We start from the raw sequence: 25,993 nt of genomic DNA, 5'->3' as shown, positions 1-25,993 counted from the left end.
CAATCTGTCCCAGCGCTCGGTCACTCACAGTGCAGTTCTGCCTCGCGTTCAGTGGAACTCCCTGGGCATCAGTTCCTGCCCGTTCCTCTGCTCCCACTGCTGGGCCCCAGAGAGCAGAGCCTGGTCTATGCTCTGAGCCCTCCCTGCAGATACTTTTACACATTCATGCCATGGCTTCAACCCCGATAGTTACCGCGGTGTTTCTGTGCGCTTTAAGCCCGCTCGCCCCGCTCCGGGCCCGCCTCAAGGCCGCCGCTTTAAAGGAGGCGGGCGCGGGGCATTACGACGGCCGGCTTTGCGGCAGCGCGCTGCTTGGCGGCGCGCGGCGGCGCCTGACGGCAGAAGGAGCTGAGCGGGAGGAGGGAGGACAACAAAGGGCCGGGGGGCCGCGGCGGGCGCGGGGCGGCGGGGCCGGCGCAGGTGAGGCGGGCAGGGGAGCACGTCTGGGCCCCTGAAAGCGCGGGGCTGCTGCGGCAGCGAAGGACGGCCCCGCACCGGACGGCCCGTCCTGCGGCCGGAGCTGCGGCGGCCTCGGCCCGGGGCAGCCGGAGCCCGGCAGCGCTCTGGGGCCGGTGGGGTGGCGTGGGGGAGGGTCGGCCTAGAAGCGCCTCGGGACGCAGAGGGAGAAGCGGGGGCTTTGGTTAATGTAACGCTAACTCTTTTCAGTTACCGTTTTAATTCCGAAATTAACCGGTGCTATCAGACACATTCAAAAGTAACGTACTCTGGAGTGGTAGAACTGGATGAACTTGATACTGTGTACAGCATAATTTTTGGATAGCTAGGATTGGCGTGAATAAGCATTTCTGCTTAAAGAAAAAAACCAGTAAAACTTTTTTTGAGGTTAAAAACAATGCAGAGGTAAATGTAGCGCTATGTAATGTGTTCTGTGGTTCTTGTGTTGAAGATTAAATACAAAAGAACCTGAAAGAGTGTACTCTAAGGAACGCAGCACGTAGTTGGAGGGGAAGAAGACTTCATTGCTAACCACAGTTTTTCTCGTACTGAGCCTTAGGTTGCTTTGCTGCTTTGTGGTTCTGTAAAGCTAAGTTGATGTACAGTGGGATAGCTTGAGAACTAGCAGAAGTACTTGTAAATTTATTTTAATGATTTGAAGCTCTTTTTTTAAATGCAAAATACTGTGTGTTTAATAGAGGTGTGTTATGTATAGGTTTTCTTAGCCGGTGGAAAAACAGTGAATATACAGCTCAATTCTTTCAGCTGAGTTCAGTTGCACCTGTTGTGTATTTACAATTGAGTTGTTCTTACTTCCTGGCTTGTCTTTCTGGGAGAGTGCACTGAAGGTTTGAGACTACTCTTTCATATCAGCAGCTGTGTGACTCCAGCTAATGCCATGGACCTCAAGGTGTTTCCCTTGGACTGGTTCTTCTGTGCTGCAGGTCACGAGGAGCATTCCTATATTAAAAAGGATAGTGAAGACCTTGGCCATAGGCATAATTAAATTTAACATAAATGATGCAGGTTCACTGATGGAACAGTAGTGGAATTCTTAAGATCACCATGGTTTTTCTGTCTTGCCTCAAAAGTTATTTAAAGCATGGGGTTTTTTTGTTTCCCTTCAACAGGTGGGAAGAATGAAAGGAAGGGGGGATGAAAGGATGTTGAACCTTTTTGTTTGGCTGTATGATGGAAGGAAACAGGACGGAGAACCTCTGCAATAGATCATTGGGATGGCTTCAGAGACAAGAGAATGATGCTAAACCATGGCTCTGGAAACTTTCTAATTGCTTTTCTGCTGCTGAGAAGGCTTTGCCTTGTAGTGCGAAAACGGTAATTTCTGCCTACCCTAAGAGTATAGTTGGGCCCCCAGTGCAGAGGGGGTGGGTGGCTGACTCCAGTGGTGTTACTGACTAAAGGGGAGTGGGGAGGGAAGGAAGAGGAGGCAGCAGTGACCAAGGTAAGTACAAAATCTGCCTGGGCACTTGAGGCCTTCAGTTGTGCTCACAGCACTCACACCGGTGTCGGTGAGAAAAGTTGCTTTGCTTGTCAGGCTTTATTTGCCACAGCTGTTTGGAATAATGCAACTGGCTGCCTAAAAGGTGTGTAAGGAACTTCTGGAGAGCTCTGCCAACTTATTGTTGAAGAGTAGAGTAGGGGAGGTCATGCTTCCAGTTTATCTGTTTAGTTTGGAGGCATATATAGTTCTCTGAATTATTATTGTATAGTAGCTATAGCAGTTGTGGATACTGTTCTTCACAATGTCTTACTCCTTGTTTCCATTTCTTTAAATGTTCCTTTTCTGTAATGTACATAATTCTATACATTTAAGATGCAAAGGCTAAGGATTAGAAGGAGTAGTATAACACAATTAGGTACTTGAGCAAGTTAGCTCCAACTGTTAAATAACACTGATTCAGACACATTTAATCTGTCTTTAAGTAAAGGCATAAGAGAAATGAATGAGTGTGTTGCTGTTTTCACATGTTGGGGGTTAGGAAGGGAGCTGCCATAAAACCTGGAATTTGGTATATAAATCAGTTCCAGACAGATTTTTGGCAGAGTTTATCTTCATGAGATGTAGCATCAAGTAGAGAGGAATGGTTTTCAAGTTGAGTAATTAATTATTCATTCATGTGTACTAGAAAATGCATTAAATTCAATTTGGAAAATAAAAGTTGTTCAAAAGTTTTGTAGCAGTGTTCTGTGCAGGTTACCTCTACTGGCCTTGAGTATTCTATGCTTCTTTTAACCTTGCTTGGTTTTCACTGCTGGCATTTGTAAAAACTTTGTCTGTGCCTTTGTCTGTACATCTTGTTATCTTAAATCAGAATAGACAAAAATCACTTAGTTGTTGTGAACTTTAGCCTTCTTTGCCCTCTGCTATATTACCTGCTTGATGTAATTTCTAATTTATTTAAGTCATACTCTTTTAATAAATTACTTTCAGAATTTTAATACAATTTTTAAATCGTTACTCAAACTAAAATATGATTGGTTGTGTATCTGCAAATTGTGAAGCTTTGTCACATCCATCTGTGTTTGTTCTTACAAGAAATAAGGATCTCTGAGCTTTAGCCTAACAGTTTTCTGCTTTTATGATTCTGTTTTATGGACTCCTTGCTATTTGGTGTATAGCTCTTTGGGTTTGTTGTTTCCAACATCCACTGATACCAGTATACCTAAGACTGGCACGTGTAACCACGTGGTTCTTTTAATATTTTACGTGTTCAGTCAGTAAGGTAATAGTAATCATAAGGGTAGCACTTTGAATGCAGAATTGTAATAGTCTTAAAATATGCTCTTTTTACCCTATAAAATTATCGTTTTATTAATGTATGTGAGTGTAACTGTGCTTTCATTTTCCAGAAAGATTACATGGAGAACAAGAAAGCTGCTGTAGACTTGAAGGATGCTGCATCTCCTCACTCTGGCTCTAAATTGTTTCCAGCAGTGCCGCTTCCTGATGTTCATCCTCTTCAGCAACAGCAATTACAGCTTTCCCCTGGCCCCAAAGTAAGCTGCTGTGCTCATGGCTCTGACTCTTCTTGTACTCCACAAATGCATTGTGGTGGTGGTGGTGGCGGAAACCTGATTCACCCTGGCACAGTATTAGATTCAAAAAGCACTGGGACAATAACTTGTCAAGTAGGGTCAGGATTTGCTTATCAGTCTGCATCTTCACTGAAGAACCCTTCAGCTAGAAGCAATTTGGCAGGAATTTCCAGTGAGTTCTCTGGCATGTGCGTAGAAAACAGTGTATCTTCCTGTCAGCATCTGGCCTGTTGTGGAAAACTCCATTTCCAGCCCTGTCACGGTAACGTGCACAAACTGCATCAGTTCCCAGCCCTGCAGAGCTGCCCATCTTCTGGCTATTTCCCCTGTCCCGAGTTCACGAGTGGGGCCGCGGGGCGCTTGGATGAGCACATTGCACAGTCGGAGCTGACGTCACGCGCGTGCGCCAACCCTCTGCACCTAAACGTGGCGCCTCCCGTGTGTCTGAAGGGCTCTCACTACTGCACTGACTGCTTGAGCAAGGTTTGTACACCCCGTGGTTCTCCTTCCTCACTGTGCTATGTGGTTCATGTTGAAACTGTGTAACTTGAGCAAAACACCAGCCCCTGAAGGTGTAGCTTGCATCCCCCTAGTTGGTGATGCACAGTCCAAGTGTACTAGACAGCCTTTTTGAAGCTGAGCTCTTTTCTGAGGTAACATTCAGTGCCATAGGAACACAAAAGAGATATCACAATGTTTAGCCTACAGGGGATCTTTAATGTACTCAAGTGGCGTTCTAACTTCTTTCAAATCCAGTCATCTCTTCTTTACAGCTCCGATTAAACTGTTCCATGGTAGGGACTCTGAGAAAAGGCTAACAACAGTTAAGATGTACCCTTGGGCAGCTGATCAATAAAGAGCCATTTGTAAGTCAGATGATACATCTTATGCTACAAGGATATTCTAGTCCTGGTTTGAATGTGAATTTGATGGTTTGGTTTGATAGGTCTTCGTTCAGTCTTCCCAAATTTGTAATTTGTACTTTAGTACCAATTTAGTAAAATTTAGAACTTGTTAGAACTGTGCTTGAGGATCACTAGGAATTTCTAGTGAAATAATATACTCAACTTTGCAGGATGTGCTACTTAAACTTCTAAGTTTGAGTTTCCAATATAAAAGTGAAATGTAATTTTAATGAACTAAATGGTGAATTCAGTATATTTGGATTTACCATCACACCTTCTACTCTTCATGTGCTGGTTTTGTGTACTAAGTCTCTGACTGAGCTTTGTTTGTTTTTGTTTTTTTTTTTAGAGGATGCATATTAGTAGTACTTAAAGGTGACATGTCTTGATATGTTGAGTTTAGTAGAATCTTTCTTGCATTTGGAAATCTAAAGCTGAATATGCTGGGATAGAAGGACAGAAGCTTCCTTCATGCCATCATACTGTTGTTAATTAGCTTTGTAGAGTACATCCGAACTGGCATTTGTTGCAGAAGGCAAACTGAATGTTTATAGCATGGATTAGCATGTGTTAATTTTGTATACTAAATGAACATGTATTCTGAAAAATTGTCCCAACAGCCAACCAGAAACAGCCTAGTTGATGCTGCTAAAATCTGGCCAAATATTCCTCCTCCAAGTGCACAGACTGCACCTGTTCCTATCCCAATCTGTAATGGCTGTGGAACCAAAGGAACAGGAAATGAGAAGAGTTTGATACTGGCAAGCAGCCTTGGCAAATCACCACAGAAATATGGTAAACCACGTTTGTTTGAAACTTCCATTTAGTTGATATTCTCCTTTTAGATACTGTGGCACAGCAAGAGTTCTCTTAAATTGCATTGTTATCTGGAAACTTCTGTGAAGTCATAAAAGACTAAACAGTAAAAAAATATCTTGTCTCTCTTGAAAATTCATCACTTGCTTTTACATGTTTTGACTACTTAGTTAACTTACTGTATTGTTTGCCTTGAGTTTTGATTTTACTGTTATTGTTCTTACTGCTTTAAGAACTAGAAAAAGAAATTCTGCAGACTTGGAAGCTTTTTTGTTCTGGTCATGTATAACGAAATTATCTATAGCCATAATTGAAAAGCATTTTCATAGCTCTGTGTCTGTTGTTACTCCATATGCAGTAAAGGTGTAACATTTATAATTACAGTATAGCTTCCTCAAGTGTTCTTAAGAGGAAAATACTGTGTGAAATAATTGCATGGTCTTTCTACGGTGTTAGTACTGCTTCAATTATGAAATTGTATCTAGTATAAAAGTTATAAACTCTTTTAAAAGTCACAGAATATTAAGAAATTGATAGTTTTACTTTAAGACTACATCCATTTTAAGGTTTTTAAGGTGATACACCCCAATCAAGTATCTTTACAAAATGTGATTCCAGTGAATCTTTTGTGTAACTAGTCAACATACACACAAACAAATATGATTATCTGGTGTGCCTTATTTTAAAGTCTCAGGTAACATTAATTTGTAGCTTGTTCTTGAACTGTGAGGCTTCTGTGTCATTCCTCGTGTTTCTTTTCAAGTTGTTTTGTGGGGAGGGAATGGTTGTATAATGTTGGTTCAAATTTAAATAGATTTTCAGAGTGCTGAAACACCAGCTTAGCCTGCAGTAGCAAAAACTCCTAAGCTCCCTCTCCTGAGCTGTAGGATACCTTTGTGTTAGTTGTATACTGCCTTAATTTTCTGTAATTGCCATCATGATGCTGGTCATCTAATCCAGTTTTGTTTAGATTTATCTAATCCACAATGTGAATTTGAACAGTTTCCATGTTTTGCTTCTGTTGCTGATACAGCACCAAGTGTTAGGCAACTTCAGACAGTTTTTTGTGACATTTGGTAATTTTTAAAATATATTACTTGATTGTTTGAGAGCTTAAAGGTGAAGTCAAAGTTGTCTTGCATCTTTATCCGAACTTGATAGTGCCTAAATTTCTGTTTAAGACTCATGGTTTGTTGGATTCAGTAAGAAAGTAAAACTGAACTTGCATTCCTGGGCATGTTGTTCATAAGGCTTCCCATGTCTAGCATAGTATGCTAGGTTTAGCATATTCAGTATTTGGAGATAAAAATGAGCTGTGTTCTTCCATCTGCACAGGGTCCCCGGAAGTTGCAATAACAGGCCAAGTTCTGGAAAACTTGCCCCCCATTGGAGTCTTCTGGGATATTGAAAACTGCTCAGTTCCCACTGGCCGTTCAGCTATAGCAGTTGTGCAGAGGATTCGTGAGAAATTTTTTAAAGGTCACAGAGAGGCAGAATTCATCTGTGTGTGTGACATTAGTAAAGAAAACAAAGAAGTCATTCAGGAGCTAAACAACTGCCAGGTATCCAACCAGCACCAGCTTGGTGTTTTTGCTTGAGAATTTGTGTACTTTGAGTGTGCCAAGAGTGATTATCATTCATTAAAGCTTTGTTCACTTCTGTGGGTTTATTGCATATTTAGTTTATGGTTGGGGTCTCTAACATTGATTCCTTTTTTCTCCTGCTGTGATATTTTTTAAAAGTGAATCTGCATTCTGTTTTCTGTAGGTAACTGGTTTAGCTTTAGTTTCAGTGTTCACAAGAGTGGTTTTTATCTCATCCACTAAAATGTGGTGGAGTTTTTGTTATCCTTCAAATCTGTGACTAAGTGATTAACCTAAAAGATCTATGATTAACTTTTTTACTTTGTTAGTGAATACTGTGCTGATTGGTAAGGACGCCTGTAGATTAGTGGTATTGATTGGAGCACCTTTAATGCTACATATATTTTTCCATCAATACCTTCTGTTTCTTCATATTTTTTTTAACTTTTTGTGCTGGTTTCTATGTCAGAAATTACCACTTTCTAAATTGCAGGTATAATAACAGGTTGACAGTTTTTTGGCATGTTTTTGAGGTCTATGAAATGTGATCCTTTAAACAGAACAGCAGAAGTCACCCCAAAGACATTGCTGAACAAGTAGGGTTGAAGTTCAGTGCTCACAGAACACTTTTTGATCCCTACATATTCCATTTCATGCATGTGTGCATTAATTTACCTAAATTAAAAGTGCATGCGAGAGCTTGTATTTTAAGTTTTTTAAAAAATTCCATTGAAGTAAGCACAGTTCACATTGAAGCTTTTCTTCAATGTGCTTATGTATTTCCACAGGTGACTGTTGCACATATCAATGCTACAGCCAAGAATGCTGCTGATGACAAACTCAGACAGAGTCTGAGGAGATTTGCTGATACACACACTGCACCTGCCACTGTGGTTCTTGTGTCAAGTAAGTGTTTGTGATACTCAGCTACAGTGCTGGCTTCAGTTCCTCTCTTCCATAGTATTTTTGCATATGACACTATTTTGATTGCCAAGGGTGGTGTTTAGAACCAGCTTTAACTGAACTGCTGAAGAATTCTTAATGTCAATGGCAGCAGAGAAAAAGCAGGGAGAGTAAGAAGAGAACTTGGCTCAGTTTAGTCTGTTATGATTTGATGCCTTTTTGAGTATCAGTAGGTATGTGTCTGACTACTGTCTGAAGTTAGCTTCAGCAGGAAGCTCCTAAAGTAAAACACATGAAGTTGTATTTATGATCTGAGCAAAATGTATTTGTTTTTAATTCTCATAGCAGCATATTATACAGTTAAATCTGCAATCCACTCAACTATTGAATTGCCATGTGATGGCCTTGGGTTTCTCCCTAAAGCTAAACAAATGTTTGCTATAGAAATATCCAGTACCAGTCCAATGCCCTGCTGATGAATTGCTACAAGCTGCAGTTAAAAGGAAGCCCTTGTCTTGAGACTGAATATGAACTGCTGATTTTAAATAATGTCTGAGAAGCCTGGTTGCTGGTGGTGTTTTTTCATTGGAAATTTCTACTGGTAAACAGAACTTGAGTGAGATTTGTGGTTTTGTTTCTTCAATCAGATTTTTCAAGTGTTTCCTTGCCTATTTAATTTTTTTCGCCTCCAGCGGATGTAAACTTTGCTTTGGAACTGAGTGACCTGAGACATCGACATGGTTTCCGAATAATTTTGGTGCATAAAAACCAAGCTTCAGAAGCACTCTTACATCATGCCCATGAGCTTATTTGTTTTGAAGAATTTATTTCAGATTTGCCACCAAGGTTACCACTGAAAATGCCGGTAAAGATTTTAATTCTTGATGCAACAGACCTTCCCAAGTGTCAGATTGGAGTTTTTGTTGTAATTTAGGAGGAGAACAGGCTGAAATTATGTATGCGTTAGTTATGATGGGGAGTGATGTCTGCTGTGTATTTGGCCACTGTCTGTATTTCAGTTACTACCATGTGAATGTTTGCTTTCTGCTTTAAGGCAGAAAGAATGAAATAATAAAATTATAAAGTAGTTTACTAAAAAACAGGATAGCAAAGTCACATTCTTACCAATAACTATTTTACCAGATAATATACCTTACATGCTTTTCTTTCCCTTGCAGAAAATTTGGGTAAGAACTCAGTTATGCATTGAGACATCTTAGTGATGCTTTCTTAAGTTTTATGTGATTGCCTTTTCCTGGGCTTTTGTCTTCCTTGGTGATTCCCTCTGGATATGTTATGGTGTATTTGTACAGCACTCATGACTTTTTCTTTCTTGGAAATAACTTCCTGACCTATGTTTTCACATGCATGTATAGAACGTATAGGTTACTGGATGGTTAACAATGGTGCTTTCTCATCTGGAGAACTGATCAGGTATTGATCCATTGATCAGGGACTCTATAGTCTATTCTAACTTTAAGTTATATTTGAGATGGAAGTTTGAGGGTCTACCGTGGTATGAGAGTTTTCCAAACAGATTGAGTGCTGTGAAAGGAGTAACTTGGTGGTGGGAGGAGGGCATGGGCACCAGAACCAGTGTTAAAACTACTGGGTTTGGACCAGAGGGTATTCTGGCATAATCAGACTGAAATCTTCCTCCCTTTTAACAGGCTTGTCATACACTGTTATATGTCTATAATCTGCCAACAAACAGAGACAGCAAAAGTGTCAGCAATCGCCTGAGGCGTTTGTCAGACAACTGCGGAGGGAAGGTGCTGAGCATTTCTGGAAGCAGCGCAATTCTCCGCTTCTTGAACCAGGAAAGTGCGGAACGGGCTCGGAAGCGAATGGAAAATGAAGATGTTTTTGGTAACAGGATTGTAGTGTCTTTCACTCCCAAAAACAAAGAATTTAGTGAAACAAAAAGCTCCAGCTTTGTGGGAACTGAGAAGGTCAAGTCTCCCAAAAAAATTAACAAGAACACGAAGCTGTGCCTCCTCAACAAAGACTCGAATGATCAGTCTGCTGGTACCAAAGGCTCTGCTGGGAGAGGATTCCAGATCCATGGATCTATCATCAAACCCACAAATGTCAAAAGTTTACAGGTATTGTTGTTCTGCCTTGTTCCGTATTCTTGCTTTTCCTTGTGTTCTGAGGATTGCTTCTGTTGCAACTTTAACTTGTCACTCCTATTAAATAACTAACTGTAATGTGTGTTGACATTCCTGAATGAAAGCTGTATTCATCTGCTTGGGAAGCAGACAATGTGAGGGTGGTTGTTGTTCCCCCTCCCTGCCATGTTTTTCTCAAATTGAAAATACTGCTGGTATTAGCTCTCAAATTCTTGCCACTTTTGACTTTTGCACTGGCGATGAGTAACATCTAGAGTGGTCCATTTTCTTTGTTTTAAGGAGAAGTAGGGTTAGACCTATAATGTAGCAAAACATTTCAACTAATTGACAGTCTACTGTCTTCTGCTGCAGAAAATCAAAAATTCCTTACTATGAAATACCAATGAAAACACTATTAAAGAAAAAATGGTCAGTCACCTAGCCTTCCATCAGAAAGAAAGCCTCTGGCAAGGGATGTCTGGTGCTTTTATGCTGACCTTTTATCTGTTTCATATAGGAGCTGTGCCGCCTTGAATCAAAGAACATCAGTAGAAATACTGAAAACCAGCAAGAACGTTTAAGAGAACAAATTCCTTCTCCTCAGAGTAACTCTAATGCAGCAATTTCCGTGTCTCTGGCAACCAAAAAAATGGGAGCAGGAGACTTGTCCTCCAAAAATAGTCAGAAGTATGTTTAAAAATAAAAATAGATGTTGATGTTAGTTACATATTTTTTTAATGTAAATTCTGAAACACGATGTTTTTTCTTTTTCTTACATATATTTGTAAATAGAAAAGAGACCTCTGCTTCCAGGAGCATTACCAATTCCCCTGTAGATAAAAAAGATAAAGATGAAACTGTATTTCAGGTCAGCTATCCCTCTGCTTTCAGTAAGTTGACAGCCTCAAGACAACTCAGTCCTTTACTGATGTCTCAGAGTTGTTGGTCGTCTCGGTAAGTGTTTGTCTGTCTTGGGAGGGGAAGTGAGACTTCACCAATATACACATTGATTATTGGCAGCTGATTTGCTTGTGCTGGAATTTGTTTTGCCTGCACACACATACTGGGAAAATCCCTTCTAAGCGCTGTATTTGTGCGCTAGACCTGTGTCTGTTACTTGATTTTGAGATGTATATATTGGAATTGTGCAGTTACTTCAGCTCATAAATGTTTTTATTTTATCCAGGAGTATGTCTCCCAATCTTTCAAATAGATCATCTCCACTCACGTTTAATGTAGTGAATCATACCGGTGGTACAGACTGCCCTGATCCTTTTGCAAATGGTGCAGACATTCAGATCAGCAACATAGATTACAGATTGTCCAGGAAAGAGTTGCAGCAAAATTTACAAGAAATCTTCTCAAGACATGGCAAGGTAAAGGCTCAAATATTTTTATTAAGTCTGTTTTTTAAATACTTCCTGTTTATGTATTTAGGGACATGTTTGTGGTTTAGCTTCAGGTGAGCAGAAGTAGAAAGGTGTTGGGAGCAGGACTTTTAAACCTGCAGGACTTGTTAAAAGGATGGATTGTGGAGGTTTTTTTTCCTGTGAAAAAGACCAGATAACCACTTGTACTAGGTTTTTAATCTGTGTGTGGTCTTCTTAGATCTGGTATTCTGAAGTTTGGTATATAAAATTCCTACTAAGTGTCTCATTAGTATGTAGGGATGAGATTTAAGCTTTAACAGGATAATCTTTTTAAGCTGTAAAGCTGAATTCCTAATGTCAGCTTAAAAATCACAGTAAAAACTGTTTTGAGTCATAAGTGATCAAAAGCAGGGAAAGTGTGAATTGGTAAAAAGCAGTTATGGAAGGTGAGGTCAGTGGTCCTATTTCTGTCTGATCTGTGGATGACACTTTTCTGGCATAATCTTTACATGGGAAGATGATGCTTGTGTTAATGAAATACCATCGACTTGCCTTAGTCTGGGATCGCTGTACTTGGCTCTTGTTTGCATTGCACTGATGGCTGTGGTTCATCACTCCCTTCCCTTTAGTGTTGTATTTGGCTCTTGGCCAAAGCAAGACTGCTCTAGTGGTGACTTGCTTTGGGTTAATATTTTGCTGTAAATGTATGAGGTATTTTCTTCCTCTCAGGTCAAAAGTGTGGAGCTCAGTCCTCACACAGACTACCAGCTGAAGGCCAATGTTCAGATGGAAAACCTCCAAGAAGCCATCAGTGCTGTCAACAGTCTGCACAGATACAAAATTGGCAGTAAGAGGATCCAGGTCTCATTAGCAACGGGAGCTGCTAGTAAATCACTCTCTCTACTTAGGTAATAAGCACTTTGGTATCTTCTTAATTGTCCTAGTATGTATTAGTAGCTGAGAGATGATTTAAAATACTGCTTAAAGGGATAATAGGGAAGTAAAGAAAAATCTGTTGTATGACTTGATAAATGTGTTACATACAACTAGGCTGGTTTTTAGTTTAGCATTTCTGTACTGCTTATATTTTAAGTTCCATCTGAAGACTCTAGATCTCTGTTTAAGAGGGTTTAATAGCTGCACTATTATTCTTGCATAATACTGATATACCTTTAACTTCATTAGTGCAGTTGAGTTAAGATTACACTGGGCCATCTCTATTTCTTCTTTCTTTCAAGAAAGCGTGTATGAATTTTGTTTTTGAGGGTGGGTACACAGTTGAACATCAGGGATACACCAGCAGCATTTCATTTGGTACGTGAAATATGATACAGCTTAGAGTGCTGATGCTAGTGAGAACATAAGTGAGGTTTTTTTCTTCCAGAAAACATTAGGAAAAAAGTTGTCATCATTTCTCCAGGGAATGAAACTAGTGCTTGGACTGTAGAGTATTCTACAATTATATACTACTTGCCATTGACTTTATTTCATTCTTGCCTGTTCAAAGTTTGTAATGTAATGACCAGGCTGATAACTTCTAATTCTGCAACTTTGAGGTTTTTATAGGTGCTCAGATCTTAGCACCACCTATGACAGATGCAACTCCTTCAGAGACCTGACCTGATGAATTAACAGAAGTGTTACTACTTGCACTCCCTGATCTAAAATGACAACTTTTACAGTGCTGCAATAGAAGGGAATGCAGTTTGTCCTGTTTCATTTATAGTTCGTAAACTGTGTCTGTAAATATCTCACTAATTTAGGCTGGAGTCTAATAACAGCAGATTAATTTTGTGCTAATGCTGCAAAACTTCTCTTACAGCTCAGAAGCAATGTCCATTCTGCAGGATGCACCTGCTTGTTGCTTGCCTGTGTTCAAATTCACAGAAATCTATGAAAAAAAGTGAGTTCCTGGTGGTTTCCCCTCCAGTGCTTCTAAAAAAAAATCTGATCATGTATGACTTTTGCAGTGACTTAGAGAGAGTAGCAGAGTGGAAAGTTAGGAATTTTTGTTGTTAGGTGTTGCAGCATATTTTGTATCCAGAGGCAATGATGGCAAAACTGGCCTTTTTTAGAGGGTTCTACTTTCAGTATTTTACTTAATTCTTTTGCATTGCTATGAATAGGTTAGTTACCTTAACATTTTGCATTAAATAGTTTCCAGCATGTTCCTGTTTATTAAACAAAAAAGGCAGATTACAGCATTGCCTTACCTGCGTTTATAAAGTGCATTTATTTCAATCTTTCTCTTTTAGATTTGGCCGTAAGTTAATTGTCTCAGACTTGTATAAACTCACAGACACTGTGGCGATCCGTGACCAGGGAAGTGGGAGGCTCGTGTGCCTCCTGCCCAGCAGCCAAGCCAGGCAGAGTCCCTTGGGATCTTCACAGTCACATGATGGCTCCTCAGCAAACTGTAGTCCAATAATATTTGAAGAGTTGGAATATCACGAGCCTGTTTGTAAGCAGCATTGCCTGAATAAGGACTTTATGTAAGCTGTGTATAAAATACTATAAATCTTACAAATATTTGAGCAGCATTTATGGTGTACAGGTGTATTAAAGTCGAGGTGTGTGTTCTCATGGTGTGCTCCAGTCATTCCTCATATGTTCACAAGAATTAAGTCAGGCAGAAAATAGTGAAATGGGCCATTGAATTTTCTAGGCAGTTCTCATGGGTTGGTGTGCCCAGGTAAGAGAATTGTGTTCTAGCACAGGTGCCAGGACTTGAACACTTCTTTAATGGAAGCTGGAAGGTTGCCTGTATTTCTCTGGTTATGTAGGAAGGTTATACATACTAGAGACTTCTATTACCTGAATTTCATTATGTAACTGTAGCTGATCATTCTTCTTTGTCCTCCAGCTACATTTAGTGATTCATAGTGAGCTGGAGGTTTCCTGAAGCCATGTATTAAGTTTTTTGTGTAATTCAACAGTTGCCAGGTTGTGCTACTAGAGGAGTTATTAGGTGTTCATCTCGTATGTGCTGCTAAAATTTAGTTTGAAAGTTTTAATAGGTAATAAAAATATGGTCTTCTGAATGTTACTTCTGTAAATTTGCTGTAGTATTACTACAACCCTAGGGTATCACCGTGTCCCACAGCCATAGGGAGGGGGAGAGAAGATCCAGCAGGCAGGAATTGTGCAGCAAGATTGATTTATTGAATTATTTTACAAACTCGTTTATAGACTTTTTTCTTCATAGTCTAATTGGACAAAGGGTCAGCCACCCCTTGGGGTGATTGGCTGAAATCCTAGAACATCCATTGTCAAAATATTTTTCTACTGTACCATAAACAAGACTTTCCAAGGCTGCAGGTGGCTTGGTTGTTTACATAGCTTTGCTACCTCTTCTGTGAGAGAGAAAAGTCTCTCACGGGCTTAGAAAATAGCAAGAAAATCCTCGCTAGCAGCATTGTTGTATCTACACTGCAGCTGTATTACTTCTGGGGAAAACATGATGAAAGTTGCTTGTACTGTACTACAAGTGCTGTTGTCACTAGTAGCAGTATATTACATGCATGTAGTATGTTTACTATGTGAGCACAGATACTATGTTAAAGCTGTGTGTAGAGTAAGCATAGAAACTTGAACCTCTTATTTTTGCAGTGAACATGAATTTGATCCAGATTCTTACAGAATTCCTTTTGTGGTTTTGTCTCTGAAGACATTTGCTCCCCAAGTTCACAGTCTTCTACAGACACATGAGGGTACTGTGCCTTTACTAAGGTAAAGTATTTTTATTTATGCTTTTAGTAAGGTCTGATAGGTTGAAGACTTCAAACCTTATGGAAATTACTGGTTGTATATAAACTCAGTTCTTAAATAAAATGGTATCCTTTATAGCAAATTAATGCCCTATGAAGTGATTACGTTTAAAATTCTTGTTTAGCAAAAACAGCACACTTATTTAAAATATGCATTTTATGAAGATTTCTGTAATGTGTCAGTAAGTTGTTGAAACACTTCATGAGTAAGAGATTTCAAAATAACAATGTTTTTAGGACAATTTTTATAGTGGTATTTTAGTGTATAATGGAAGATTTCTTTTTTTTCCTCCAAAGTTTTCCTGATTGTTACATGTCAGAGTTCAATGACCTTGAAATGGTGCCAGAAGGCCAAGGTGGTGTTCCTTTAGAACATCTGATTACCTGTGTTCCTGGAGTAAACATTGCCACTGCCCAAAATGGCATTAAAGTTATCAAATGGATACATAACAAACCACCACCTCCTACTGCAGGTAAATATTTCTGCTTAAAACTTTTTCTCTGAACTAATTTTTTTATGCTAAAAAATTAAACTAATAAGTTCTGTTAATAAGCATGTATAGTTTTTAAACTTTTTATAAGGAGAAACTTTCAACTTTCAGCTTGAATGTTCATACTTATTTTCCCCTATGCTGTAGCTTCAATCTGTAAGTACAGTGTAGTGGCTAGTGGAAGAATACTAGTGAAAGGTACAGTAATGACTTTTTTCTTTGTAGATCCTTGGCTTCTGCGTTCCAAGAGCCCTGTAGGTAATCCCCAGCTCATTCAGTTCAGTCGAGAAGTGATAGATCTACTCAAAAGCCAACCATCCTGTGTCATCCCTGTCAGCAAATTCATCCCAACATACCACCACCACTTTGCAAAGCAATGCCGAGTGTCTGACTATGGCTATTCCAAATTAATGGAGCTGCTGGAAGCAGTGCCTCACGTACTGCAGGTGAGTGATGTGATACTGGCCATTTTGACCACAACTGTAGCTGCAGCTATCTGAATTCCTGGTTGCTGTTGTAGATTAGATGCTGGGCAATTACCTAGTGCCCCTTGAAAGAGATGGTTGACTGAACCTTGGTGGGTGTGTTCTTTCTTGAGATGCTGTTTCTGTGCCTACCCTTTCAAAACAACTTCTGGCAAAATTAACTCTTCATATAAGCCTCAGGAATAAAGTTTGAAGCTACTTTTAACGTCTGGTAGGTGCTTGGGTAAAAGTTTTTAATTGTGCTGTGTGCAGCATAAGAAGACTGTAAATGCTGAGTGCTCATGAGTTGGGCTGAGATGTGTAGCCTGTGGCTTGAAGGGATTTCTGTGAGAAATAAGTCATGTGACCTTATTGCAAAACTACTGCGGTCACATTGGCTTACAACTTTGAAAAGCAGTTGGTTGTAGAATTTTCAAATAACCAATGCAGATGGGCAGAAGTTGCAATAGCACTCATGGATGAAGTATTGAATTTCTTGAGGGGATAGTTCTTAGTACAGGAAGTGGGTGGCTTCATGAGGCTGTCATTCCAGATGCTGTCTCTATTATATTCTTTTTCTAGCCTACCTGTACTAATATTGGCTTTTAAATACCTCTTACTGAGGATACTGGATGTGAGTGACTAAATCTGATTTTCTTTCAGATTCTTGGCATGGGTTCCAAACGCTTGTTAACGCTAACGCACAGAGCTCAGGTGAAGCGCTTCACTCAAGATTTACTGAAGCTGCTCAAATCCCAGGCCAGTAAGCAAGTTATTGTGAGGGAATTCTTGCAGGCTTATCACTGGTAAGTTATCCTTAATGAAACAAGAACTGTGCAGGGCATGTCTGTTAAGGGTGATTTTAATACCTAGTGCAAGAGGAGTCAGCACTTAAAATCTTAAAACAAAACTGTGGCAGCTACATTGCCTTTTCACTGTTATGTGGAAGTTTACACTTCCAATGGAAACAAAAACTAAAAGCTCTCTGCCGTATTTTACTCCTTCCCTTAGTACTTAAGGTTCATCTAATTTCATTGGGGTTGGAAATGGGTTACTGTATTTCATTAGTTCTCTTTGGAGCCATGGCTGCAAGGTTGGATTTAAGCAAGTGGGTCATGGCACATTAACCTGAACAGTAAAGGGAAAACTTAGTGTTAGGCTTTCTTCAGAAGGAAATATAAAATGAATAGATTAACTGTCAGGAGTTACTTTTAGTGCTTTAACTGGATGTAGCAGTGGCAAAAATGAGGAGTAATACCTGTCAGGAACATTCTGTTCTAGCATGATAAAAAATAGGGTATTTGGGGTTTTTTAAGAATTAAGATTGATGCTTTCTTTAATATGAAGATAGAAAGTAATAGTTAATGTGCTTTAAACCTACCATGACATATTAGAACTACCTATGAATCTGTTTTTGAATGTGTGCTGTTGTAAATTATGTGCCAACAGCTCCTTCTTGGGAGTGCACTTTCCTATTTCCACTCTTGGCAAAAACACATTACTGGTTGTTTATAAATCTACTTAATGTAGAGTCAGCGCTGGCCACTTGTTGAATAGAAGTGTTTGTGAAGGGTTCTTTCTCCTGAGAGATTTTGGTTGGAGAGATGGGAAGAGTAAAACACATTTTAATATATTACACAGTATTGGGAAGCTTAATACGATATTTTCTAGGAGATGGTCTCTGCCTTCTCTTGGGACCTGTTCTTGTTTAAGAGTGTATGGCTGTAACTATTAAGCAGATACAGACTATTAGAAATGTAGCCAGCTGGAGCTGTATGCACAGCATAATTACATTTTTCCTAAAGCACTTTAAAATGACTGCTTGATACATACAGCTCTTTGTTACACTGTTCATATGAGAGTAGATCTTACTTCTCTGGTTTAGAATGGATTTCTAGTTTCCCCTTAGTTTTCCAGGCTAGTATTATTGCCAATGTGGAAATTATCCTTACTTTTTTTAGGATGTGAGGCTTGCTTTCTCGACTCTCAAAAAAACGGTTTTTTTGCCTACACAGCATGCATTAATACTTGTATTACACACAAATTTTTAAAATTTTCAGGTGTTTCTCTAAGGATTGGGATGTTACTGAGTATGGAGTGTGTGAACTGGCTGATATTATATCAGAAATTCCGGATACAACCATCTGTTTGTCACAGCAAGACAATGAAATGGTAATTTGTATTCCCAAAAGAGGTATGTCCATGAAACTTTCTTGTGCTGTTTCTAAACAGATTATTCTCGGACTATTCTGAAGCTTTAGTAACTCAAATGTGTAGGAGTGACTTGGATTTTTTTTTTTATAATTGTCTTTCTACCTTTGTAACTAAGTTGCTAAGTTCTAGCAAATCAAGAATGTCATTCTCTGAACACTTGTAATAGGACAGGAGAACAGGACAGGTGGCAAAAAACCAATGTTACTACTTTTGCATGTAGTTGTGCTTTCTGTGGTATGATTAGAGTGTGGATTGTTTCCATACAGAAAAAAACCCAGCATATTTGGCTATTTGAAACCTCCTAAAGTGCTAATAACCTTCTAAACATCTAAGTCTAGTAAAGGTCTCAGTGGTAGAAGAAAAGACTGACTTGGCATAATATATGATCAGGCTGAAAACCAGCCATTGTGTTTGCTTATTATATTCTGTTGCATTTTGTAAGTGTGTTGAGGTGTAGCTCTTGCTTTTTTTTTTTTTTAATTTTAGAACGTACCCAGGAGGAAATTGAAAGAACCAAGCAGTTTTCCAAGGAGGTGGTGGATCTGCTGCGGCACCAGCCCCATTTTCGAATGCCCTTCAATAAATTTATTCCTTGTTACCACCACCACTTTGGGCGTCAGTGCAAACTCGCTTACTATGGGTTTACAAAACTACTTGAACTCTTTGAAGCCATACCAGATGTCTTACTTGTAAGTCCTAAAATCATAAACTGGACAAAAGCATTTTTCTGGAATATGTACAACTGTTTCAGCAGGGGTTATGTGTCTCATAAACTTTATTATGAGGTATAAACTGTGCACCCGTAATGTTTAGACAGCTGTATTTAAGAAAATCTTATATTAATGCTGTTTTGGTAAAGTCCATGGTTTTGAGCACGTTCAGGAGGCTGTTTGTTGACAAATTAAAAATAAATACAGTGCCTCAAAATCTGAGCTAAGTTTTACTAAAGTTCTGTTCAGTTTGCTTTTTAAAAGTTAGCTATTTTTAGCTGCTTGTTTTGTTGTATTTCAGAAGTTACATGGTTTTGCTTTGCTGTACAAACAGTTTTTGAGGTGGCTGAGCCCTGGTACTACATAGCAAATGCCAGCCTGCCAGGCCTGAGTTTCAGCTGAGGCTTATGACTTTGTTCATCCAGACTCCATCAATCACTTCAGCAGAGCGTCGCTTGTGTTTTCTAGGTACTGGAGTGTGGAGAGGAGAAGATTCTCACCTTGACAGAGGTGGAGCAGGTGAAGGCAGTGGCTGCCCAGTTTGTGAAGCTGCTGCGGGCGCAGAAGGACAATTCGCTGCTGCTGGCGGATCTGCTGCCTGAGTACAGCAAAACCTTCGGCTACGCCCTGCGCCTGCACGACTTCGACGTCAGCTCCGTGCCGGCCCTCATGCAGAAGCTCTGCCACGTTGTAAAGGTAACCTTTTGGCCCTGTCAGTTATCCCTCTGGGAGGTGTGTAGGGTTGTGTCTCGCAGGACGTGGCTCAGTATGTGCAACAAAATGTTGTTTCTGGAGTATGGCATTAAGTCAGGAAGGGGAAAGTCCAAAAGGGTTTTATATGTAGTTTCTATATTCTTATGATGTTCTCTTTGTTCTTTTGTAACCTTGCAGCATTGTCTGGGAATACTCATGTTTATTTAGCAAATAATAAGTACAAAATTCTATTTTAGTACTTATTTTAACAGTATAAATTTATTTTTTCCCCCACCTGACTTCTAACTGTGAAAAACAGTTTTCTAATAACTGTAGTAGTTTTTCAGTCTTCTAATGCTTTCAGTTCCTTTACTTTTTTTTTTTTTAGCTATGGTTTGAGACTTTGAATGTAAATACATAAGTGGTCTTCTATGCCAATGGAAAAGAGAAGTTGCAATTACATGGATGTGGGCACATTGGTTTAGTTGCTCCAGTTTTGTTGACTTAGCAGCTGGTGTTAGGCTGGAGCTCAGTCAGGACCAACTGGCTTGTAACAAAGAGTAAAATCATACCTAGCAGTGGACAGAAACCACTGCACAGCTGTACAGGTCTTGTCTGTTTAAAGTAAATACTTCATGTAATAAGCTGCTTGATTTTGTTTGGTTTTGGCTAGGGGAGTGTCAGATACAGCTATGCCTAAATAAACCCCAGCTATACATCTTATTTATAAATCAGTCTCTTCTGGGCCCCTACCTTCTTTACCAATTAATTTTTCTAGGTGGTTGACACAGAATCTGGCAAGCAAATTCAGCTGATAAATAGAAAATCTCTGCGGACTCTGACTGCCCAGTTGCTGGTTTTGCTGATGTCCTGGGATGGAACATCCTTTCTCTCTGTTGAACAGCTTAAGCAACATTATGAAACAGTCCACAGTACTTCACTTAATCCATGTGAATATGGATTTATGACCTTAACTGAACTCCTGAAGAGTCTGCCTTACTTGGTTGAGGTGTGTAAGCTCTTGCCTTTCTGATGTGTTTGAAAAGGCCTTGTGTCTAGAGGCTATGGAAGTGTGTGCTCTAATTCTTTCTCCTTTTTTTTTTTTTTTCCCTTTTTCTGCTAGGTTTTTACCAACGGTGCAGCAGAAGAATATGTCAAGCTTACAAATCTGTATATGTTTGCAAAGAATGTGAGGTCCTTACTTCACACCTACCATTATCAGCAAATTTTTCTTCATGAGTTCCCAGTAGCATACAGCAAATACACAGGAGAAGTGCTGCAGCCTAAAGCATATGGATGCAATAATTTAGAAGAGCTCTTGGGAGCAATTCCACAGGTGTGAAGAACTCAGTTTTGCACAATTACTTTGAGATTTGTGCATGGATTAAAAGTAGTTGCACAACCACAGTTTGTTAGTCGGGGCGAATTACCGGAATAATTACCTTCTTCAGGGAAGCTTACACCAGTTGTATTTTTAATATTCAGAGACATCTGGGAAAGAAAAAGAGAACAAACCAGCACATATGTTTTGGTGAAATTTTGCTTAAGAACTGTTCCTAGTAAGGCTGTAAACAACCCTGGCATCTTGGAGTGAGAGAATTGATTTTCTGTCTGTGTGAATGAATGGTTGTACAGTACTGAACCCTCATTTTGATCAGAGTGCATTATTGGGTCTGGGAGTGAAGAATTCTGGGACCTTGTCAGAAGCACCATGTTCTTGTCGTCCACATATCCTGACTGCTCTGGGATAATTTTGTGACCTAGTTTGTGGCTATAATATTTCCTTTAAGTAAGTCAATCTTTCTGAAGAGTGACAAAATGGAATTTTTCAGCTCCATGTTTATACATTTAGTTTCATTAATGTATATTTAGTATACTTTGGGGCACTATGGCTTGCCTTTGGTATCAATTACTTGGAGCCTTTACTTGGGTAGTATAGTACAAATTAGCAGTGTGATTTCGTTTACTGTTAGCAATAATGTCAGAGCAAAGCTGGATGAAAGGCAGTGAGCAAATGCTTTGAGTTTAGCATGTGCTGATGTTCAATTCTGCTTCCTTCTCAATAGGTGGTCTGGATTAAAGGACATGGCCATAAGAGAATTGTAGTCCTGAAAAATGATATGAAAAGTAAGCCATTTCAATTTTGAGCAGTATCTTAGTTTTTTGGAGTTTTTTTAAGAGGTAGCTTGAGTAAACTAATGAAATTAACTTGCCTTTTTGTAGCTCGTTTTAGCTCACCTAGTTTTCCCCCTGCTGATCATGTGGATAATCAAGGAAATCAACTTGCTGACAATAATGGACGTATTCTGGAGACCCAAGGATCCACTTCATCAATGGAATTAAACCTAGGAAGGCCTAGCAATGGTAATGCAAAATTGATTTATATAAGAAATTTATTGTCTTAGGGAAAATAAGCAGAGTAATTGCTGCAGCATGGGGAAGGGTGAGTTACTAAATCTCAGCTAGTATTAATATACATTTTGGCTTGAAAGCTGCTTGAACTTCTCTGACTTTGTGGTTAGGCTTGTGTCCTGAGCTGCCAGTGTATAAATGTGTGTGTGTGTGTGTATATATATATATATATATATATATCTGCTGGGTACTGCTTCCCATTGATTTGGTGGAAATTTAAGTCTATAGCCATGAAGCTAATGGGGTGGGGGGGGGGGTCCAGCAGCAGCTTCTGATAGCAGTGTCTCCTGTATTGTGATGAGAATTTTGTTAGATGCTCTTGATGTGACAAATCTGAGGTTAATTAGCATTAATTAAATTAGCTTGGTGTTAGTATTTCAAATAGTGCATAGTTGTCCAAGCCTCAGATTTGCACCTGGAGACTTTACATTTACCTGTGACAATAGTGACACCTTCACAGCTTACAGATACTCTGAAAGATGTTCCCTTATTTTCATAGCTTCTAATCAAACAGAACAAGAACTCCTTTGCCTCACAAATACATCTCCTGTTGACTTGCTGTGTGAGCCAGTACCTTCCTGCCTGCCATCCCCCCAGCTGAGACCTGATCCTGTGGTTCTTGAGTCTGCAGACCTCATTCAGTTTGAGGAACGCCCCACACCCCTCCCAGGTAAGAGTTTGCTTCCCTATGTTGCTTCAAATCAGGCTGAGTTCTTTTTTAAGTATTTTGTTGCCTAATAGCAGAGAAATATTCTTTTTTACAAGAGCAGAGCCTCAGTAAATTGAGTTGTCTTATTTATTTTAGAGATAATGATTTTAACAGAAGAAGAAAAACAAAGAATTGTTACCACAGCTCAAGAAAAGTTGGTCTCTGGCTCTGTGGTGTCTGACACCACAGAGAATGCTTCAGTGCCTCCCTGCCAGTCCTCTGAAACCCAAGTAAACAAAGAAGCAACGGACAGCCCGGCCAAAAAGCAACACAAAAACAAGGTCAAATTGGCAGCAAACTTCTCACTTGCACCTGTAACCAAGCTTTAACTCTTTCTTTTTAGTGTGAAAGACAAATACCTATGGACTGTGCACAAAGTAAAGCTGTTTGCTAGCCCATGTGTATTTTAATGGAAAACCTAGAGGAATTAATTTGTATTTAATGTATCCTGTGAAGATTTTGTTCCTTTTACACTGAACACAGCTGTTAGCAGAGCAGATTTTTTCTATTATTTTCAAAAAAATCTGGCATTTGTTAAATTATTCTTAAATTTTACAGGTTTTCATAAATGTGTTCAGTAAAAGCAAAATATTAATTCAACAAACACGGAACAGATTTTATTTTCTTTAAGCCTCGTTGGTAATGTAATCATAAATGTAGCATATTGTATTCTATAGGCTGTTGCTTACTGGTATTGTTTCAGACAGTATTAATGAAATGCATGATTTGTCTTTCAAAAGCCTGTTGAGAAATTTTAACTCGCTGACCTGGAATGACAAGAGTGAGGGGAGCTGATTGCTCTCCAGAGGGGAAACTTGTTCTCTGACCTTTCAGATGACTTGTAACTGCATTGGAAATGCCTGTCTAAAGATGTCTGTAGAAGATTATGTGGGTCTTGTGTAAAACTTGTTTTAAATGTTTGTTTGCTGTAGCTTTCAGTTCCATTTAGGAGCTCTTTAGGATGCTGATGCTTTAAGCTTCCCTCATATTTATTTTGTCTGGCATGGGTTTGGTTAAGGAAGAGATTGTCTTGATGTCATGAGTGTAAGATACAGACACACACATTTTCATTGTGTCTAGAAATGAAGTTAGGAAGATTCTGATATTTCTGAAATATGCATCTAATGCATAAATTACAGATAATGGAGCAGGTCTTATTAAAGTGGTTTGTGATGGGAGGTATTGATGCTATTTCCACCTGTAAGGAAAGTTCTAGCTACATGTGGAAATGCTAAGGTTGTTCTGCTTAACCTTGTTTTCTATTTTTAAGCATGTTCAGTAAATGGGAAGCTTGTTCTTTGATGTGCTGTCTTTTAGCTGTGTCTGTTTTTATTCTAAGACTTACTCCTAGTGTTGGAAGCTTTTTGAATTTGTGGTATCTTGTGTTGGCTTTTGCAAGGGCCAGCTTTGGGAGAGAGGTTAAGTCAGTGGATGACCTTAACTCTAGTTAGCAGAATTGTCCAGTGTGTGAGACTTTATACCCATTCTGGGTAACCATGGCATTTACAATGGGTTGTATTTGCCAGGCAGCAAATAAATTGCTTGTAGTATTGAAAGAACCTATACTAGAAGTTTTCCACTGGCCAACTGAATATTTTTTTTTTAGATGGATTCTATTGTAATATGCAAGAGATGGAACACAGGCTCTATTTTTTCAGCCAGCAGCAGGAAATGCCACTGAACAATGGCTATAGACAGAATTTTACTAGTCAGATTTTGTTATAAAATCTTTTATATTTAGGCAAGTATTACCAGTAGTGAGTTTATAGCTGTTGTAAGTGCAAAGAAACACCGGGAAGTCTTTCTGAGCATTATGGCACAGTATTTTGAGTCCATAGTAAACCTCTACAGACATACTGCTATAGAAGAAGAAATTTAGAAGTAAGCTTTCTTGGAATGTTTTTAGTGAGTTAAATGCAAAAAAATCTGCTTTCACCTTAATTTTGATAAGGTTGACAGTGATCAGTCTAGATCTTTGTTTCAGAAGAGCATGCATGGGAGAAGAGACCAGCCTGAAATTGTATTTTCATGAGATGCAGCTACAAGTCATTTGGAGTACTGAAGAAAACCAGGTTTTTGCTTCAGAGGAAAATATGGTATTTATCCAAGTAAAGTGGTGGTTATACCACATGTGGAGGTCAGCATATCTTATCTGGATTCATGTGTGATTCTGCTGAAATTGCTGTTTGAAAGTAATAGAATAATACTTTTGAGAAGTTGTGTTCATAGTGTAACAAAATAGCTAATTGAATTGCAATATATTTTTTTATCCAAAGGGTTAAACAAATGATGTGACTTACAGATTTAAAAGCTTTGCAACCATGAAATTCTTTATTTAGCAAATAAATGTACTACTTCAGATTCATGTTTGTTCAAAAGAAAATATGTCACTGAAGCCCTCAATTTATGCACTATTTTTTTTCTTGGAATGGGAGAGAGAAGAAAGACTTCATTTCTTAGCTGTCTACCTTGTTTGGACACTTTCTTTTGTGGCTCAAGTGCTGTTTTGTGTGTTGGGACCAAACAGTTGTCAATAAAATTTTCAAGCAAGCATAACTCTTGTCCTTGTCTGAAGACTTGAAAAAAAACCCCACCCCAGTGTGCCCTGGAATATGTAACTTGCTGTGTCATGTTAAATTTAATTATTGAGACTGAACAGAGAGCTGGGGTTTAGTGAAAAATAAAAAGAAACACCATAAATTCTGGAGAATGAGGCTTTTCCCAGTTTTTGCAATTGAGCTGTTTGCAGATGCACTCAGTATCCCTTACTGCCCTTCATGCAACATAATGTTTAGGGGTTTTTTAAGAAGCTGCGTTATCAGCCTAAAGAGAAAAATACAGAAAGGGAGTGTAAATTCAGCAGTTGGATGTCAGGTGTTCCTCCTCAGTGTCTCCCTTTGAGATGCTAAAATTGTTGCAAATAAGGTCATGTGAATGTTAATAAAGTTTAACAAGTCACTTTTGAGTTATAATAGCTTTGTTTTCGAGCTTGCTGAAGATGGTCATTATCCAGGAACGAGAAATCTGGCAAATTCCTTTCACTGGAGTGTTTTGAAATTCCAAATCTTAACAAAACAAAATAAGGCAACTAAACTGAACTGTTTTGTCTTCTCACAGCATCATGGACAAAAGTAAAGAGCTGGATGAGCAGCTCCTGACTTTATCTTTTTTTTGGGGGGGGTCGTTTGGGCTGAATTTGGTTTTTGTTTTATAACATACTCTCACTTAGCAGAACTGTTAAGTGGAGTCTCCTGGAGTAAATGTCAGGCCTGCTGCAGATAAGCAATCCTTTGACCTTACAGAATACTTGTTCAGTAAACAATTTTAAAGTA

At 39.1% G+C, this 25,993-nt stretch overlaps 1 protein-coding gene across 3 annotated transcripts; it reads left to right on the top strand.

Annotated features, from left to right (window-relative positions):
* The first annotated feature begins 319 nt into the window (after nucleotides 1–319).
* On the top strand, nucleotides 320–25,363 carry MARF1 (meiosis regulator and mRNA stability factor 1). 3 transcript variants are annotated; one of them, XM_082292207.1, is made up of 27 exons: nucleotides 320–420; nucleotides 1,587–1,791; nucleotides 3,328–3,474; nucleotides 5,039–5,213; nucleotides 6,570–6,796; nucleotides 7,606–7,723; nucleotides 8,413–8,585; nucleotides 9,391–9,825; nucleotides 10,349–10,518; nucleotides 10,624–10,785; nucleotides 11,018–11,207; nucleotides 11,931–12,109; nucleotides 13,024–13,104; nucleotides 13,457–13,693; nucleotides 14,811–14,930; nucleotides 15,266–15,441; nucleotides 15,685–15,905; nucleotides 16,587–16,729; nucleotides 17,984–18,117; nucleotides 18,624–18,826; nucleotides 19,316–19,543; nucleotides 20,319–20,549; nucleotides 20,664–20,876; nucleotides 21,607–21,667; nucleotides 21,764–21,904; nucleotides 22,452–22,622; nucleotides 22,758–25,362. In XM_082292207.1, exons 2-27 carry the CDS (start codon nucleotides 1,645–1,647, stop codon nucleotides 22,988–22,990), a joined length of 4,716 nt encoding a protein of 1,571 aa, XP_082148333.1. In that variant the 5' UTR covers nucleotides 320–420; nucleotides 1,587–1,644; the 3' UTR covers nucleotides 22,991–25,362. The 3 variants fall into 3 exon arrangements, with proteins under 3 accessions (XP_082148333.1, XP_082148331.1, XP_082148332.1); XM_082292205.1 differs by having other exon boundaries at nucleotides 3,328–3,996; XM_082292206.1 differs by lacking the exon at nucleotides 320–420 and having other exon boundaries at nucleotides 1,651–1,791; nucleotides 3,332–3,996; nucleotides 22,758–25,363.
* Nucleotides 25,364–25,993: the final 630 nt, after the last annotated feature.

Source organism: Coloeus monedula (assembly GCF_965178545.1).
Source record: "Coloeus monedula genome assembly, chromosome: 16".
NCBI lineage: Eukaryota > Metazoa > Chordata > Aves > Passeriformes > Corvidae > Coloeus > Coloeus monedula.
Note: the sequence above shows the minus strand (reverse complement) of the source record. Positions and strands in the feature narration are given on the sequence as shown.

What these genes read in the sequence shown, in the direction of transcription:
- MARF1 (XM_082292205.1), top strand. Translation starts at nt 1,645, where the DNA reads ATGATGGAAGGAAACAGGACGGAGAACCTCTGCAATAGATCATTGGGA. An exon ending in ACCACCACCTCCTACTGCAG is followed by an intron (nt 15,442 to 15,684) that starts GTAAATATTTCT and finishes TTTTCTTTGTAG; the next exon opens with ATCCTTGGCTTCTGCGTTCC. An exon ending in CAGTGCCTCACGTACTGCAG is followed by an intron (nt 15,906 to 16,586) that starts GTGAGTGATGTG and finishes ATTTTCTTTCAG; the next exon opens with ATTCTTGGCATGGGTTCCAA.